The sequence below is a fragment of the Carassius auratus genome, chromosome 2, assembly GCF_003368295.1.
Source record: "Carassius auratus strain Wakin chromosome 2, ASM336829v1, whole genome shotgun sequence".
NCBI lineage: Eukaryota > Metazoa > Chordata > Actinopteri > Cypriniformes > Cyprinidae > Carassius > Carassius auratus.
This window is the reverse complement of record NC_039244.1, coordinates 29031206-29051359: the sequence shown is the minus strand read 5'-3', so window position 1 is coordinate 29051359 and position 20154 is coordinate 29031206. Positions and strand designations below refer to the sequence as shown.

At 40.0% G+C, this 20154-nt stretch overlaps 1 protein-coding gene across 1 annotated transcript; it reads left to right on the top strand.

The window, feature by feature from the left end:
• Positions 1–9259: 9259 nt before the first annotated feature.
• On the top strand, positions 9260–18931 carry LOC113039623 (myosin light chain kinase 3). Its single transcript, XM_026197582.1, has 14 exons — positions 9260–9997; positions 10850–10937; positions 11145–11601; positions 12006–12265; positions 13448–13553; positions 14398–14491; positions 16547–16656; positions 16876–17017; positions 17139–17209; positions 17286–17414; positions 18211–18363; positions 18513–18591; positions 18680–18734; positions 18816–18931. Exons 1-13 carry the CDS (start codon positions 9485–9487, stop codon positions 18731–18733), a joined length of 2256 nt encoding a protein of 751 aa, XP_026053367.1. The 5' UTR covers positions 9260–9484; the 3' UTR covers position 18734; positions 18816–18931.
• Positions 18932–20154: the final 1223 nt, after the last annotated feature.

Genomic DNA, 20154 nt, shown 5'->3' with positions numbered 1-20154 from the left:
ACACAGCCCCCCCATATTGAGGGGCGGTGCTTGAGGTGTATACTTACAAATACACACTGGTTGAATGAAGCCCAAGGAACCTCGAGGGCTAATCATCTTAAGAAAGGGAACGAAGCGGAGCGCGTAACCCTTACCGTACAGGATTTCAGAAAGTGCGCAGAGTCTTGCGTGCACACTTACCACTTACGTGGATTTCAGACAGTTGGCAAAGCGTAAACGTGCACACTGACCACCATGTGGTTTTGAGAAAGTACACAGGCTTAGCGTGTGTACTGAAAGGTTACCTGACAACCACAGTATGTGGCAGCTCACCTTCAGAGAGACCTGTGAAGTCTACTATCTGATAACCACAAAATGTGGGAGTTCACCTACATAGAGGCCTACTACCTGTTACCAGATAACCACCTCAGTGAAAACTAAAGTAATATGGAACTTGACTTCAGGGAGGACTGGTGAGGCCTACTACCTGACAACCACAAACCGTGGGAGCTTGTTTTTTTTTGTTTGTTTTTTTGAGGAAACGCACAGTATGTGGGAGCTAAATCTCCAGGGAGGCCTGGTGAGGCCTACTACCTGACAACCACAGTATGTGGGAGCTCGCCTTCAGAGAGACCTGGTGAAGCCTACTATCTGAAAACCACAATATGCTATTTAGTGGAAATGCACAGTATGTGGGAGATAAATCTCCAGGGAGGCCTGGTAAAGCCTACTACCTGGCAACCACAGTATGTGGGAGCTCACCATCAGAGAGGCCTGGTGAAGCCTACTACCTGATAACCACAATATGTGGAAGTCCACACAGCCCCTCATGTTGAGGGAAGCGATGCTTGAGGTGTATAACAAATAAACACTGGTTGGGTGAAGCCCAAGGAACCCCGGGGCTAATCATCTTAAGAAAGGGAACGAAGCGGAGCGCGTAACCCTTACCGTACAGGATTTTAGAAAGTGCGCAGAGTCTTGCGTGCACACTTACCACTTACGTGGATTTGAGACAGTGCACAAAGTGTTCACGTGCACACTGACCACCATGTGGTTTTGAGAAAGTACACAAGCTTAGCGTGTGTACAGAAAAGCATCGCAGAGGCGCTGGATCGTACGGGAGAGGCGAGCTCCAACCCTCAAGCGAGGGGAGCATCACCTGAGGCAGCACATACAGAAGGACTCCGTAACTACCTCCCCGGATGCGCCAAGCGGCCAGGCGGCCCCTCAGGCTGACCTGGCCGGAGATCCATGAAATTCCCTGCAGTGCTGTGCCAATTCTGATGATCAGCCAGGCTCTGTAAAGGAAACTCACAGAATTGTTAGTAGACATATATCCACCAGCAACATAACACCCATAAGCAGGTAAAGCAAGGGTTACGTACTCACCCACCCTCCTGTACTGGAGTCCCGCTTGCGGCATAGTAACATAGTAACCGTCAGTAAGGCGGTTACTATGAGCATAGAACCAACCAAAACATCATAGGTCCAGGAAAGGAGACTGTTATGTGAGAAACTTTCCACCTAACCTCGATCAGGTGGAGAGCTTGTGGCTACAGGGGAATTAGGCAGGGGAGGATAAAAACAGAAGTTAAAACAGAGGTAAAAAACATCCGGAGCTACTAGGTATCGCTCTGATCCGGGCGAGGACGCTGCCTCGTCTGAATCACATCCCTCAGACCCTGCTTATCTCTCCGTGACCCGCGGTTCCTCTTGCCCCTGCCCCTAGGCGGGGGAGGAGCGCGAGCTGCGACACTAGCCTTCTTCGCCCCGTCTACGATCCTCAGATCAAGATGGACCAGGACCCCTTTGTTGTTCGGGCTCGGACCTGGACCTTCGTGGAATGAAGGATTTAAAGGCAGCGGAGCACGCCCTTGCCTCCCTGAACTTTTCGACCACCGTCTTGACAGAGGTACCGAAAAGCTCAGAAGGTGAGACCGGAGCATCGAGAAGAAACCCCCTTTCTTCCCTCCCGATGACTGCCACGTTCACCCACAGATGTCTCTCCGTTATCACCATGGCCGCCATAGATCTGCCCATGGCAGAGGCGGCCTGCTTGGTAGCCCAGAGAGAGAGGTCTGTGGTGCGGCGCAGCTCCCCTACCTGGTCAGGTGAAAGGACCTCGCCTGTATCCAGGTCCTTCAGCAGGTCAGCCTGGTGAGCATGAAGCACTGCCATCGTGTGCAATGATGCCACAGCCTGGCCTGCTGCCACGTATGATTTGCCATTTAAGCAGGATGTATCCTGGAGGGGCTTAGATGGCAAAGAGGGAGATTTAAGAGAGGACGTTTCACCCACAGAGAGATAGCTAGCCAGCGTCTCTTCTACAGCGGGCATCCTCTCATAGCCGTTTTCGTGCATGCCCTCGATATTAGCATAACTCGTATGCTGAAACCGATGGATGCGATAGGGAAATGGCCTCTTCCATTCCTTTTTGACTTCTGCATGCAAGTCAGGCAAGAATGGAAGGCTCACCTGGGCAGGAGGGCTATGGTCAGACAAATAACGCTCATCGAGGCAACCTCGTGACATTACCTTTCTGGCACGCTTCCATGGCAAGTCTAATTTTGCCGTGGCGCAATCCATAACCTCTAACAGCTCTTCATACGCAGGGCAGGAGGATTTAGAAGGCTCAGCCTCAGCTTCTTCGCCACTCTCAGACATCTCCTGCTCTTTCTGGGTAGAACCCAGCAGAGTACTAACTTCAGTGTCAGAAGGGGTTAATGACAACGCATCTTCCTCCCGAAGTTTGCTCTCGTTTGCCGCCGGAGAGTGTGAGAGGAAAAGTCCCTCTCTACACTCCTCAGCGAGATCCACTTGTGATCCCTACGAGCTCATTCTCCTCCGTGCCTCGGCAACGGCGGGTCCTGAGCCGCGAGATCCAGATGGCTGTCCCTCTTTCCTCGAAAAGACAAAAAGTTTCTCAGATGCAGGCTTCAAACAAAACAGTCAATGAAGACGAAGAAGATAAGTGACGGGTCCTACGGGCGCGTATTTATAGTCGCGCCGGTAGCGACGTCAGAGGCTGTTGCTGGCCAACATGTTGCCGTTTTTCAAAGTATGCTTCGGACACAGGTCATGACGAGGTGTTCCCCATAGTGTCCCTTCAGAGGACGCAGTTCGAAGTTCCCTTGACAGGGAATTTGAGGTTATTAAAACCCTCTTGGGAAGGAAGAAGTCTTCCGGGGAAACACGGGCTTTAAGGCTATACCATGGACTATACACATACGAGTACCGCTTAGGTCTCAATATGGAACCCAGCCTTCCATGGTTCTCATGGATCATCATGAAGGCCTGGCGCCGGATGTTCCGCCACGTCCAGCTGCCTAGGGTGATGGAGGATCTCAACAGGGTCTACAGTATGGACACTCTGGAGCAGTTTATGCAAGCCGACACAAACTGGGGCCTCTCAGTGCCACTACCCTTTTGAGGTGAGAACACAGGAGGATACCGGCTCTACATGAAGGCTATAGAACCTAGCGAAAGTGTTAAAAAGTGGGGTCGCCCAGCACGCAGCTCTACAAATATCTGTCAGCGAGGCACCAACGATGCAATACTTCTAGTTGAGTGAGCTCGCAACCTGAATGGGCAGGGCACACCCTGAGCCTGATAAGCCAGGGTTATGGCACCCACAATCCAGTGGGCCATCCTCTGCTTAGAGATGGCATTCCCCTTCTGCCGGACTCCATAACAGACAAAGAGCTGGTCTGAGGTCCTGAAGCTTTGTGTCCAGTCTACATAGCATCTCAATGCTTGGGCAGGACAGAGCAAAGCCAGGGCTGGGTCTTCCTCCTCCAGGGGCAGCACTTGGAGGTTCACCACTTGGTCTTTGAAGGGTGTAGTGGGAACCTTGGGCACGTAGCCAGGCTGGGGCCTCATAATTACCTGGGAGTCAGCCGGCCCAAACTCTAGGCATGAATCGTCGACCTAAAATGCATGCAGGTCCCCTACCCTCTTGACGGAGGCCAGTGCAAGCAGGAGCAGAGTTTTCAATGAAAGAAACTTGAGCTCCACTGAATACAAAGGCTTGAATGGGCCCTGCTGTAGTGATTTAAGCACTAGAGTCAGGTCCCAAGAGGGTATAGAGGGGGCCGGGAAGGATTTAACCTCCTGGCCCCTCATGCTTACCCAAAGACTTCCCATTCACTGGGTCATAGTACACAGCAATAGCAGCAACCTGGACTTTGAGAGTGAAGGGAGACAGCCTTCGCTCCAGCCCTTGCTGCAGAAAGGAAAGCACAACCACAATCGGGCATTTTCGGGGATCTTCGAGGAGAGAAGAACAACACTCGATGAACAGGTTCCACTTCAAGGCGTAAGCGTGTCTCATAGACAGTGCTCTTGCCAAAGTGATAGTGTTCACTACATCTTGGGGCAGGTCACCTAGAAGCTCCACGTCCCATCCAGGGACCAGGCATGGAGTTTCCAAAAGGTCTGGATGCGGGTGCCAAATGGTGCCCTGTCTCTGAGTCAGTAGATCCTTCCTCAGAGGAATTGGCAAAGGAGGGGCTTTGATCAGTGATCAGCGGCAGGATGCAATAATGTAAATGTATTCTGATGTAAGGCTGTTTAGATATTTGCATTGGAAAACAAAACAAAAACACTATATATATATATATATATATATATATATATATATATATATATATATATGCATTAACAACTTTATGAATTTAAGTCTTTCTGCTCAGATTTAAGACCTTTTTAGGACTTAATTTGTTGACACTGCAGTCAAAATGACTTACAGTAACACAACAAAGATGTAGACCATCTGTAAATCTGATTTTCTATGGCATTTTTCAGGGCTTTATTGTGAACTTGGCATTTCTTGGAATATAAAACAACATTTAAAAATGGCAAGAGTTAGCTACATGCAGTTTCCAGGAGTCAAAGCACAAAAGTTTTTATTAGTTCACCAGGAAACCATTTCATAGCAAGTTACTCAGCTGCTATGGTTAGCTCTCACAAAATCAACAGTCACTGAGTAAATCTTCTTCTAGGTCTGTATTTTTCAATTTGTCTGTAGATTGATGTTCATTAATGCATTGAATTATGTAGGTTCATTTGTGGTTGCATCCATTTCAGATTTTGTTGAGATAAAGTTTTAGTAAAGCTTTCAAAATGAAAAATTTATCCAATATGAACTGAAAAGTTGCAGGAATAAATGAACAGACAATAGATAATATTCGTAACCATTACATACTGTTTGTAGTGCAATTCAGTTACAAGTCATTTGTGATCCTTACTTTAGCTATTCATCAAATCTTGGGGCTTTTGTTCATCCAGATGTTAGATTTATTTTCTGCTGCAAATAATCCAATACAAATCTGGACAGTACAAACATACAAAAGTTGTAAAAGTTGACATTAGCTATTTTTCACTCCAATGCTTTCCAAAGGATGTGATGGCATGCAAAAGTAGTTCTTATTTTTCTTCAGACATTAATTCTTCCACTACAGAAAGCATACAGAGATTGTAATTGTACTGTATCTGCATGAGCATCAGAGAGTTACACCAGCACTGCTCACAGTTCTTATGTTACAAAGCCTCGGCACGCGTCATGTCTCGGACCGTCTCTGGAAAGTTGGCTGGTACTCAGGTAAAATGATACTGAAACTGCAGGCCAGGGGTCGCAAACCACCCCCAAATGTCCTGGGACAAACTGTTCTGGCTGGATGGAGGGGGTGATCAAGGGTCTTCTGCTGAATGGGTGACCCGATGTCAGGCTGCACTCACTCACACTCTGTGTTTATATGTCCATCTTCGTCCTTTTCTGTAATTTATAGATCAGATCTTATAAACAACATACAAGCTGCTCGTATCTCTGTCTGTGCATACAACACATTTACTCAACTCAGATGCAAAAGCACATTGTTGTGACAAAAAGATACACCTGTTTTGGAATACATTGGATGATTTTTATTAAAAATATACTGTAAATTGTGTTTTATTGTGTGCTTTTTGTGCATTGAATAAGTGTATAGTCAGTACAGTACAATAATCCATAATAATGCTTCCTCTGGTGAAAAAGTCATACTCCTCTTGTCTCTCGCACCAAAATCCAGCCACATATTTGTTTAGAGCTGTTTTGGCTTAATGACTGCAAATTTCTCTCCTGATTCAGCCTTAATCATGGATTTGTTTCATCGTTTGTCTTCCCCAGATGTGAACTGATGGACTGGAGTGCTGTGGATTATTGTGATGTTTTTAATCAGCTGTTTAAACTCTCAATCTGATGGCACCCATTCACTGCAGATGATCCTTTGCTGAGCATGTGATACAGTGCTACAAATTTTCAACTCATCTACATCTTGAATGGCCTGAGGATGAGTAAAAAGACTTTATTTTTCTTGATAGATGACATCAGGCACAGAAAACAGATATTTGGACCCATGTTTCTGTGCTTCCATCGTCCTATAACGATTGCTCTCTTGACTGTGTATCTATTTACTCAACTTCAACTTTTCATCTTGCCAAAAGAACAATTTGTGCTTGGACCTGATTGGGAACTTCAGTCTGTGCGTTAAAAACATTTGTCCCACCTTGTCCAAGAGATGACACATTATGCCTTAATCTAGTTGCATATTCATTATGGCACAACATGTGTTTTTTAGCTTTCCTATTAGCTCATGAACGGTCTGAATGCAGCGTATGTCAGCTTGGGCAGCTGTGCAGCTTCTTTTCAATGTGTTTGTCACTTGCTCAACACAGCACAGCACAGCACAGTAAAACTTGGCCTAATTCTCAGTACGGCTGTATTACCTCCCATCTATCAAGTTTCATTGTAAACTGCTAGTAATATAAACTCAAGAGAGCTATTCTGCTAGCTCCTGTTTACTCCAGAGTCGCACGGTTTTGTTGTCTTGAAATGGTATGGGCCTCCTTTGGCGTTTTGTGTTACTCTGACTCCGACTGTCCAAATTTATACTCCGGCTAAGAGAGCTGATATGTTTTTCTTGGATATGCTGATGGGCTGACATATCAAATATTTTGCTGTCAGTCAAACTCACACTGGAACAGAGTTGTATGTAGAGGACACACTCTGCATACCCTTACATCAATAATGTCATTTAAATCATGTATGCATAATGTATCTTTCATAATTTTAATAAATAGAGTTATATAAATGAGTATGTAGACTGAACTGAAAACTGAAAGAAAATAAAGCCTATTGTTATTATATGCATTTTCTTACATTATTTAAATGAACATTCCTCCCTCCCCCATGTGTAGAGTCATTTATAATAATAATAATAATTCAATGGTAGCATGTTCAAATTTCCAGGTTCCTATTCAAGGATGCATTCATCTAATAATTTGTATAAAGGAAATGTCTGTTGATGGTGGTTTGATTTCTTGAGGTGTCTCTGAACACATTTGTGCTGACTTGTCACAGAGTATCTATTTCGTCTTACAACCTGTAATGAGCAGCATCTACATTTCTACTCTGTCATCTGTTGGTGTCCTGGGACAGGTGATTCACACACTGATATGAATGAGGTCCCACTTTTCACAGCAGCATCAGTGTCAGATGTCCAGTGCCAGAACATTGTGAAAATAAACAACAGAAGTCTGCTTCTCTTGAGACTTGCCAGCAGACTTGTCAATGGCCAATTCACTTTTTGCAAGTAAATACGGTGTGTGTGTGTGTGTGTTTGCATGTGTGTGCGTGTGTGTGTGTGTGTGTGTGTATAAATTCAAATGATGCCTGTGACTATGAGATGATGACTATAGTGTTGGAGTAGCGCCTCTTATGCTATTCTGGGAGAAGACATCTGGGTTTGCAGCATGAGGATTAAATCTGAGAAATATGTAATTTAAGAGGATATTCAATATCTTTAAAGAACAACATTATGACTGTGAACTCAAATATCATTTATGGTGATCCGAACAAGGTCAAGTTACCTGTATTATATGGTAGAGGGTGAATTGGGGCTTCATATTTCATCCTCTAAGTTAAAAGTGATCTGTAACTGTCTTATCTGTGAATGAGTGAGCTTTTTTAGAGGACTGAAGAGTGTGATTCAGTCAGAACACTGACACGAACTCTAGTTTCAGTTGAGAGAGGGTCCACAGGCTCCTCTTTTCCAGTAGAAGTGTGCCATCAACTGCCAGGGTGTTTGTACATCAGAAGAAACATAATCTTATTTCTTAATAAAAACAACCTCAGATGAGGTTTGGGAAAATGGCATGGTGATGGTGAAACGGGGATTTTACCAATCTCTGGTAAATGGGAAGCAAATCTTTGTGATGGAAATAATATGTGGTGAGAGGGAAATACTATGAATGTAATTTTTGCTAATTCAATGCTTTTGTGAGAATGGACTACTTGTGCAAGCAAATGCTTTGGGTGAGAAAATGTTTTGCGAGAGAATGCATAATTTCTTGGGGAATGCGTTACTTTTGCAAGAGAGCAAATATTTTGCAAGATTATGCAACATTTATCAGGGCAACACTATTCTTTAGAAAGAGAACGTAAATGCTTTTTGAGAGAATAAATCTTTTGTGAGAGAATGCAACATTTCTTAGGGGAGCGCGATACTATTGCAAAAGAATTGCAAAACATATTGAGAGAGCGTAAGTGTTTTTTGGAAGAGCACAATTGTGGGGCATGATAATTTCAAATGCTTTGTGAGAGAACTCAACATTCTTTTTTAGTGGATGACTGCAACACTCTTGAGAGAAAATGCAAATGTTTTGCAAGAGAAGCAATGTTTTGTAGGGAAAAGCTTTACTTTTACAAGAGAATGCAGCGTTTCTCAGGGGGACACAACAATTTGTTTGAAAACAAAAGCATTTTTCCTCATCTCATATTTTAGTTCCATCACCATGTCATCACCATATTTTTCTTCAGTTTTCCCCATCATTTTTTTAATTGACCTCTTCATATGCTCTTGGCTTCCCCAACTCCTGGCTTCATTCCTTCTGAATTTGAGCCCTTGGAATTCCTGGCAAGTTCTATTAATGTGAAATCTTAAATAGCATGACGTCTCTGATCGACCCTCTCAAGGTGAAAGAGAAGTCAGTACTCAAGTTTCTTTCCATTCATTTTCTGAGCAGGCCGTTCTGGAAACCGGGTGTCTCCAGGGCCCCTTTGACACCTGGTAGGGAGGCATCTGACATGGCTTTAGCACTCAAAGTTTCTCACATATCACACAGCAATTCCTGAGCCAAACATAGCCCCTCCCTGGGACCTGCTGACGTAACACCCCCCCCTCCCCTCCCCTCCATACCAGTTACATTTACAGAGACCGGCTCAATCCATTCTTAGTCTGACCTCCACTTTGTAAAGGTCCATATGTTGTTCAATGGAAAGGAAGAGATGGATGGATCAATTTGTTTTGGAGGGATTTAATGTCTTGTGTTTTTCCAGATTCTGTCTTTTACGAGTTTTCCGCTCAGCTTGTTATTGGATTATCAATGCCTTTTTGAATTACCAGCTATATCCTCTGCAGGTGAATCTCTGGTAGTGTGTCCACAAATCTAGTTGGTTTTAGTCAAGACCATGAGTTTTGCTAACTCCAGCACAGGTATTGACCTGCTCAAGGGTAGGATTGATACCTTGAGCAGCAAAATGGACAGGCTCATAAGTATCCAAGAAAAAGTGCTCAGCCGACTCGATGGCATGTCTCAGGACATTGGTGGAATTGAGAAAGATGTTGAAACTCTGAAAGTGGTAAAGGAAGATATCCATTTTCCTCCTGTTATCCGAACAGGACCGGCCAATGAGATGAAGGAGATGTGCCAAGAAATGAACAGCATCATGTTGGCTGTAAATCAACGCTCAGAGCAGCAAACACAAAAACTGGAGGGAATGGAAAGTCTGATGATGAGCATTCAGCAAGTGGTCAGCTTTATTGGAGAAAATGTGAAAACCTCCCAAATCATGGATATTTTGTTCAAAGGTCCGGCGTCCCGGAAGACCAAAACAAATTCGTCCCTCAGATCCAAGGACAGTAAAATCAAACTGATCAGCAAATGCCAGACCTCAGATAACAATGAACCTGTCACTATAAAGGTGAGTTAATGATGATCAGTGCTTGATCATCAGAGCATGTACATCCAGGTGAAACAATGCACTGGTATTTTGTGAAAACAATGTAAGAAGCGATGTTATGATAAAAATGCTCCATTCATTGCATGGAAACTTTCTCAAGTAGAGATAGAAAGTATGGTGCCAATTTGAGGGTCTTCAAAAGCTCGACACTCACTTTGCCAAAACACCAGTCACTAAATTGGTCTTTGTAGTTTCTTCCCTGTGGCGTCATTATGATTTAAATTACTGGAAAGTAGAACATTGGCTTGGAGAAAGGAAATATATGAAGTCAGCTAGAATTATGTGTTGGGTTATAATTTCACACCCCCAACTGTTTGCCATTCAAAATAGCATGTGTTGTGTTGTGTAGATCCCCACACAACATCCACCAGGCTATGTAAGGGAAAGACTTCAACTGCAGGTGCCACATTAGGGACGCCATGCCATTTATGCATTAATTTCCTTTATTTGTATTTCATATGGCAATCAAATGGAGACCAGCACTTTTATGCCCTAACACTTACCTAAAACTATTCCCAGACTAATCGTGCTTCCTAACAACCCATCCCACTCATATTTGTGTCTATAACAGTCTTACAAGCTCTAGCATCTTGGATCAAAACAACTCCTTGCTTCATTGTGCTAACTTTATAGGTTTGTGAACCACGCGGTTGTGCATTTTACAAGAATTTTGATATCACAATTAACGACCCTGGAATAATTGCACAAATTCACTGCACATATTACAGTTTTTTAGTTTATTTTGTTGCAGATGAACACAAATACTATTTGCACTTTAACCTACTTATTTCATTTTCTTTCTTTGCTCTGAAGCTAAGAGACCACAAAGTTAAAGATGGGAAGTTTCATCTGAGCCTCAAAGGCCTCAAAGCACAGAAGAAGAAACCACCTGATTCAAATGGTAAACAAAATTCAATTAATACATGATACTTACATTTAATACCATCCAGACAAAAAGCTTGGGATGACAAACCTAATGACATGTACTTGATGCAAAAATCTTTTAAATCACATGAACTACTCTGTATTTGTGTGCATAATCCAAACAATACACTGATATACTTTACATTCACATTTAGTCTTTGTCTTTATTATGTTTATATTACAGTAGATACAATCTCTTTGAAGAAGCAGGCACTGTTGCTTGAAGAGGTTCAAAAACTAAATCAAGAAAATGCAGAACGCACTGAAGCATCCCAACATCTGGAAAAATGCATGCAGAAATCAGATGATGGCTTGGTTACTATAGTTCAGCAGGACCTTATCCTGGAGGAAGACAAGCCAGTTGAACCTAAGCAAGAGAACAGCTCGATAGAAGAGAATGAGGTCATGCTGGAGCTGAAAGAGGATGAGATGAAAGACGCAGAGCCGAAGATAGAGGAGGTCCAAGCAGGAACAGCTAAACTAGTGGAAGAAGAGACTAAGGAGCTGCCACCAAAGACCAAAGACATACTCAAAGATCAGGAGGTAGAGGGAACGGAGGACGAGACAATTACTGAAGGTCCTTCAGAACCCAGCATTCCTGATACAGAGCCTTCTACACCAATTGATAACTCAGTGCAAAGGTGAGTTGTAAATCTGATGGGGTTTCCATATCTTGGACAAATGATCAAAAGTATGTGGACTCTTTCCACTAATTGATGGGTTTGGCTAGTTCAATTCATTAATGACAAAACTTAACTTCACAGCATTCTAGAGAATTGTTTGCTTCCAATTTTGTGGCAGCCCTTTTCTATTCTGGCTTGACTATGACTTTTCCATATAGAGATGGTTTGCCGAGTCAAGAACTTGACTGGACTAGACAAAGCCTAGACTTGAACCTTTATTGGATACCTTGGTGGTGCATGAAAGGCAAACTATTAGTCAGATCCTATCACCCAATGTCACTGATGCTCTTGCAAATAAGATTTGAGCTTTGGCTTTGTTTTGTTTTCTGTCTTCAACCTCTGTTCTGTTTTGGTTGTTTTAGCATTGAGTCTGAGCAGACGGATGAACTGACTACCAGCAGCAAACGACGTGTGACAAAAGAAGATCTGGGTTTGGATGACCACAAGAAGAGCAGGGTTGAGGAGGGAGAAAACCAGAGCGATCAGGAGCCACATGAACCTGAAGATCTCTGTGGTGTTTTCAAAGCCGATGGTGTGGAAATCAAGTTGGATTTCAGCAAACAGAAGAAGGAGCACTATGAGCATGAAGATTACAAGGATTACAAGGATCACTTCTTCATTGGTAAGATTCCCAGTGGTTCCTTTGTATGACTGATAAAAGTAATAAGCTACACTTTATTTCATAGTCTACTTTAGACATTCTACTAACTATAAGTAACTTTGTAACTACACGTCAACTAGCTCTCATTAGAATATAAGTAGACTGTTAGGATTATTAGAATACGTTGACATGTATTTGCAAAGTTACTTATTGTCTGGACAATGTGTTTTAGGGACCATCAAAATTAAGTGTTAGCAGATATTAAGCAGAAAGTCTACTAATACTCTAGTTTAAATACTGCTATTTTACATGTAGTTGCAAATTTACTTCTAGTTGGTAGAATGCCTAAAGCGAACAAACAAAAATGTAACCATATTTTCCATATTTTGGAAAATTTACTCTCTGGACATTCTCAACCATCTTCATGAATGAGTTCACATGATTTTCTTACCATCCACTCTAGATTTAGTTTTGGGAAATTTAGGTTCGGAAAGAAATTCATACATAATGGTAATTTATATTTTTTGTCTACAAAACAAAAGTATTTGAGAAACTTCAATTATGTATAAGTCTTTAACTATTCAATCATCAGTCGACCACGTCAATAATCCCAAAATGAGCAAATAGTATAGAAGGGAAAATTGATGTGATAGCACAATTCCAAAAAAAGTGCTAAGTTCTGCGGGTGATTTACGATGTGCAAATTAACACAGACGCAACCAGATAATTTCCATAATAACCAACACAATCTACCATGAACAGCGCAACTCAGCGTCCACTATAAGACATGCTTTTTGCAGCATTAAATAATGGCACAAATACCTTTAATTTAATCTGCGCAAATATTAATAAGTCGTGATTCATATTAATATCCCCTCTCAGAAATTTTGCGTCAGAAAGGGAAACTCCTACAAATGCATATTCTATAAGGTCAGGCGCAAAGATAACTGTGTCCACACCTTTTCAGCACTAATCCTTTACTGCGCATAAATCCTGACAGTGCTATTTTAATATCAAAAGACTGTTAGTAAATCTGTCCCTTAGTCGGTTAGTAGTGCTGGTTGACTAAGGGTGTCTTGAAAACTAGTTTAGCAGGTTGTTGAGCATCTCATTTTGGGAAGCTGCTTTCAAAACACAACATATGTATCTAGTCAACAGGCATGTCAACTTAATCTTTATGTATCGTCTCCATCTTCTCCACAGATTGCACCCCACCTCCACCAGCACCCTTCAGCCACCGCGTGGTGTCTGCCAAACCCAACCAGATTAACAACTTCTACACTATCAACCGACAGGAGGTTCTCGGAGGGTCTGTGGAATTTTTTTTCTTGCGTTCTGGAACTGATTGCTGAGAACATAATGTTTTAGAGGCAGTGTAATTTCTGCTCATCCTCTCAAAGGCTAATTGCGTAACCGTACAGTCATAACTTCATAGTCAAGCCAGTTATTTTTACATTGAGATTTCAGGGTATGTGAAACTGTACCTCCGCGCCAGCTGGAAACTAATGACTAGGTGTTAATCCATCTCTTCAAAGGGAATGTTCTTCTAGTTGTTAATGCAATAGTATTTGAAAAATTATGACAACAGAGTCCCTAATGTCCTTCCTGCTCTGCGCCTTGAAGTCTTTTAAAATGTTGTTTTGTCAGTGGCTCCGAAAAAAGTAGACTCTTAGACATGTTTGAAAGTCATCGCAGATAACAAAATATTAGAGTGTCTTTATCTGTGCACAAATGCTGCAAGATCTTTTCTCAGAACTAGTGTTTACGTTCCACTAGGTAACACTTTATTTTGATAGTTCACTTTAAACATTCTGCTACATATAAATAACTTTACAACTACATGTCGACTTGCAGTCATAGTGCAGTATTAGTAGTCTGTTTGGTTTGGGTTAGTAGAATAATGGGACGTACTTGAAAAAGTTAAATATATTCAGTCTGTGTGTTTTTGTGCTGTCTTTATTTAAAGTAAGTGACACTTGGTTTGACATTTTGTTATCTGATGTAATAAAATACATATTTTGTCTTGCTTACAAATACAAATATATATATATATATATATATATATATATATATATATATATATATATATATATATATATATATATATTTAGGTGTCTTAACGGTCACTGATGTCTGCTTTTATCTCCTTGTAGAGGTCGATTTGGTCAGGTGTATAAATGCATTGAAAATTCCTCTGGACTTACTTTGGCTGCAAAGATAATCAAAGCTAGGAGTCAAAAAGAAAAGGTACGAAAAAATATATATAAAAAAACAAATCTGCATTTTTTTTTAACATGAAAGAGAATTACATTTTAAGTTTGCACATAAATTTTAGACATTTTTATTGTACTTTTGTCATTTTTTTTATATTTTTGTCAAATTTACCTTTTATTTCAGTTTTTGATTTAATTCAATATTACTTGCTATTTCTCTCTAATTATTTGTGAAATTTACTAGTATTTTCTGAGTAGAAACTGTCAACGTAAACCTACACCAATTTTCAATGTATACATACTTTTATAGTGTTAAATTAACACTTTGATTCAACACACACACACACACACACACACACAATTGCATAATACATTTAAAGAAAATAGATTACAAAAAGATTAGAAAGGTTGTTTTTTTATTATTTTTTTTATTTATTATTTTTTGAATATAATTAGAATAGCGAGTGTTAAAGTTAGAGGGTCAAATAAAGAGATTTTGTTTTAAGCCGATTCTTGAAGATGGCTAAGGACTAGGATTGAGTTGGGGAGGTCATTCCACCAGGAGGCAACATTAAATTTAAAAGTCTGTAAAAGTTACTTTGTGCTTCTTTGGGATGATACAGTCAAGCGAAGTTCACTTGCAGAACACAAGCTTCTAGAGGGCACACAAGTCTGAAATAACACATTTAGGTAAATGGGTGCAGAGCCAGTGGTAGTTTTGTAGGCAAACATCACTGCCTTGAATTTTATGCCAGCAGCTATTAGAAGCCAGTGCAAATTGATGAACAGAGGTGTGACGTGTATTCTTTTTGGCTCATTAAAAATGTACCTTGCTGCCATGCTCTGAATTAATTGTAAAGGTTTGATAGAACTGGCTGGAAGACCTGTCAAGAGAGTATTGCAATAGTCCAGCCTGGACAGAACAAGAGCTTGAACAAGGAGTTGTGCAGCATGTTCCCAAAGAAAGGGCTTGATCTTCTTGATGTTGAATGAATCAAATCTGCAGATCCGGAGAGTTTTAGCAATGTGGTCTGAGAAAGTCAGCTGATCTTCAATCACATCTGAAAGGCTTCTGGCTGTTTTTGAAGTAGTTATAGTTGATGTGCCTAACTTGATGGTGAAATTGTGATGGGTTTGTTGGAATCACAAGCAGTTCTGTCTTGGCAAGGTTGAGTTGAAGGTGATGGTCCTTCATCCAGGAAGAAATGTCTGTTAGACAAGCTGAGATGCGAATAGCTACCTTTGGATCATCAGGATGGAATGAGAGGTAGAGTTGAGTGTCATCAGCATAGCAGTGGTATGAAAAGCCATGTTTCTGAATGACAGAACCTAATGATGCCATGTAGACTGAGAAGAGAAGTGGTCCAAGAATTGAGCCCTGAGGCACCCCAGAAGTTAGATGTTGTGACTTGGACACCTCACCTCTCCAAGATACTTTGAAGGACCTATCTGATAGGTAAGGCTCAAACCACTGGAGTGTGGTTCCTGAGATGCCCTTTGCCAGTAGGGTTGACAGGAGGATCTGGTGGTTAACCGTGTCAAAAGCAGTGGACAGATCAAGCAGGATAAGTACTGAAGATTTGGATTCTGCTCTTGCCGGTGTTAGAGCTTCAACAACTGAGAGCAAGGCAGTCTCAGTTGAATGTCCACTTCTGAAGCCAGATTGGTTGGTATCAAGGAGGTTGTTGTGTGTGAGAAATGTAGAGACTTGGTTGAACACAGCTAGTTCGAGTGTTTTTGCAATGGAAGGGGGAACTGGTCTGTAGTTTTCTAAAAGAGATGGGTTGAGGGTGGGTTTCTTAAGTAGTGGAGTTATACGAGCCTCTTTAAATTATGAGGGAAAAACACCAGTGTGGAGGGATGTGTTGATGATGTGAGTGAGTGCAGGTACAACTGCAGGAGAAATGGCTTGAAGGAGATGAGATGGAATAGGATCAAGCGGGCAAGTAGTAGGGTGATTAGAAAGGATGAGTTTTGAGACTTCTGATTTCCACAAATTTGTTGGTGTATAAATTGTATTTTACAGGCTCAGTGGATTGCACATAGTGCTCAGTTGTAAAATAATATTTTAATGTGCTTTATCTGACAGGAGGTAGTGAAGAATGAGATTCAGGTGATGAACCAGCTCGACCACGCCAACCTGATCCAGCTCTACGCAGCCTACGAGTCCAGGAATGACGTTATCCTTGTACTTGAATAGTATGTGTATTGCTTTTTTGTTTGTTTTTCCTCATTTACTTCTTTTAAAAGTTTTTAATGTTGTGACTAAAAGTAGTGATGATACTAACTTGAACCTACTTTAGCTTTGACTTTAAAATTGTAATAATAAAATCTGAGTAGCTTAATAATTGTGGTGATAACTACAAGTGAGGATTGCAAAGTTAATTAAAGTGATTATGTGCCGATCTCTCTGAACAGTGTTGATGGAGGTGAACTCTTCGACAGAATCATCGATGAGAACTATAAGCTGACAGAGCTTGAAACAGTGATGTTCATCAGGCAGATCTGTGAAGGCTTGCATTACATACACAAAATGTATATCCTCCATCTGGATCTAAAGGTACAAGCAGAGATCCAGTGTGAAGCAACAATAAAACACTTTGATCTGTCATTAGAGGAAAAACGGCTGACAAATAACCACAGTGACCTTCACAACTCTTGTTGTTTCTTGTGGCCTGCAGCCAGAGAACATTCTATGTGTCAGCAGACTCACACATAAAGTCAAGATCATCGACTTCGGACTGGCCAGGAAGTAAGTACTCACTGCACTGATGTCTTTGTTCAGAAATGAGAAAGCATCTGAGTTAAGAGCCGTTGGTTCTCTTCAGGTATCAGCCCAAAGAGAAGTTGCGTGTGAGTTTCGGGACGCCAGAGTTTCTCTCTCCTGAGGTGATCAACTATGATTTTGTGTCGTTCAACACGGACATGTGGAGTCTGGGTGTGATCGTGTACATGCTGTGAGTCACACGAACACTGGAAGATGTTCTAGCATGTAACAGTACAGTATTTGACAATAACGTTTGACGTTTTTGATGTGCACTGTCCTTATTTGTTTATTTGAAGTTATAAATAAAACAAAGATTATAGGAGTGTTTTACAAAGAAAATACTTTTCCATTCTTTCTAATTTTCACATTTAATTCAGTGTGACGTTTCTTTATAATTAGAGATTTGAGTGAAAATAGTTTCAAAGTATATCCTAAATAATTTTTTTTTTCAGTGTTTATTTACTATTATAGTATTTATTAGTATTTTTACTTGGCTTTTAATAATTTCAGTTTTCATGTAATTTTTTTTTTGGTTGTATATTTTGGGTACTTATACTTTTTATCAGACACTGAAAAGTTTTCAGCTTTTGATTTAATTCAGTGTGTAACTTGGCATTTCTTTGCAATTATTTGTAAAATTTGCCACCAATTTTTGAGTGAAAAATTAGAATGATAAATTCTGCACTGATTTTTATAAAATTTTTATATCACAATATGAATTTACATAAAAAGTCCAAATTAGTATTTTCTTGCAAAATCTGCACAGTGTATATATATATATATATATATATGATTTATATAATTTAACTTTCATTTTTATATTTTATGTTAATTTTAGTTTTAAAATTATTATTAGTATTAATTATTCATTTTTTTATTTATATTTTTATTTCAGTTTTTGATTTAATTCAGTGTGTTACTTGCTATTTCCTTGCAATTATTTGTGAAATTTACAGTTTTGTCTGTGCATGTCTTGTATTTTCCAGGCTCAGTGGTTTGTCACCCTTCCTCGGCGACGATAACAATGAGACGCTGAACAACATTTTGGCCTGTCAGTGGAACTTCGAGGAGGATGAATTCTCAGAAGTCTCAGAAGAAGCCAAGGATTTCATTTCCAAACTGCTTGTGCTGGATAAAAGGTACTCAATAATTGTTTGCTAGCGTACTCTTACTCCGCATGATGACGTGGTTAGTTGCAGCGCTGAGCTTTCGAGAATTCCCATCTCACAGTATAGTGGCAGTAGTTGATGGAAGCTAAAAGCTTGTGTGTATCTGTCTGTGTGTGTAGCTGGAGGATAGGAGCCACTGAAGCGCTGAAGCACCCCTGGCTGGCGGATTCAGCCGTTCACTACCGACTGCATCAGAAGGTACAGTCTGCACTACACTAATGCGCTCAAAACCTGTGAATTATGGGATTTCTCTGAACTTCTAAGAGTATATTGGTTTTCTTCACAGAACAACATGTGCCGCTCGCGCAGAAACTCTTGTCTGCCTCCTCCTGAGAGCTAAAGTAAGTCCACTGTAATATACCACAGGAACTAAGGACCTCTGACATGATGTTTGATTTATTTATTTTGTTCGTCATTTCCAGGGACCAAGCCTGCTGTGGAATCATGATGATTACTGGACATTATGTTATATTCATACACACTGTCCTTTCACTGAATGTTCTCCATAAACATCGCTGGCATCTCTTCAGTCACAGCTGCTGTGTGTGTCGTGTGAAGTCGATCCTATTCCAGAATTTGATGTGAAGGTGTAATTTGATCTTCCTCTGGCCTCATAAGATGACTGATTTGGATTTCACACACTGATTCTGAAATGACACTGAAATCAAAATGAGTTTTGAAGCTTTGGGCAGTTCACTTAAAAATTAAAAGTCACACTATATGAGCCCATATAATATTATTTTATATACTTAAAACAAAATGTTCAACTCTAGGTAAAATAATAATAAAAAAAAAAAAAAAAAAAAAAAAAAATATATATATATATATATATATATATATATATATATATATATATATATATATATATATATATATATATATATATACTTATACATACTTGAACTATAATCTAAATCATAATATGAAAGTAACATGTTACTTAAAGCCTTTATATATAAAGCATTATGAAAGTAGTTTTAATGCATTAATTATGCGTTGTAATGAACCTTATAAAGCAATGTATGATCTCATATATAATTGTAACTACAGTTATAATACATTAATGCTGAAACCATGAATAGATAGGAATTTTTATGTGTTAAACACAAGACAAACAAACCATTATCATGCATTTTAACTTGGTTATAATTATTTATGAAAAGATAAGATGTATTACAACGTATGAGTACCTTTGTAATGCAATATAGGCTTGAAGTAAAGTGTTACCATATCTTTTGACAGTTATACATTATATATATAATATAATATAAATACTTTAACGCCATCGCTGTAACATTATGATTTTCGAACCTCCACAACAGAATGCTGATTGTTGAATGCACCTGATATAAATAATATATATATGAATTATGACAGGAAATATGAGATTATTGAGTGAATACTGTTGTAGAAAATGTTGAAAAGGGATGCAAGATGTGATTTTGAGGGAGAGCAGAAAAATGATCATGTTAAAGCAAATATATGTTAATATAGGTTTTTTTTTCACTTTAAGTTTTGAATGTTGAGTATGTAACATTTTATGCACTTTAGATAATTATTCATTGTGAAAATGAAATGATCTTTGAAAGCAACTGTAGTTTTAGAGATTTTGTTTTATATGTTAACAATGTTTTTTTATGTACACATGAATTATAAGAATATTGTAGAAAATAGAAGAATATAATAAAATAAAAGTCTTACCTTTTTTTCATTTGTTCAGTCGGTGTTGTAAATGAGATAAACATACAATTCAAAGTAAAA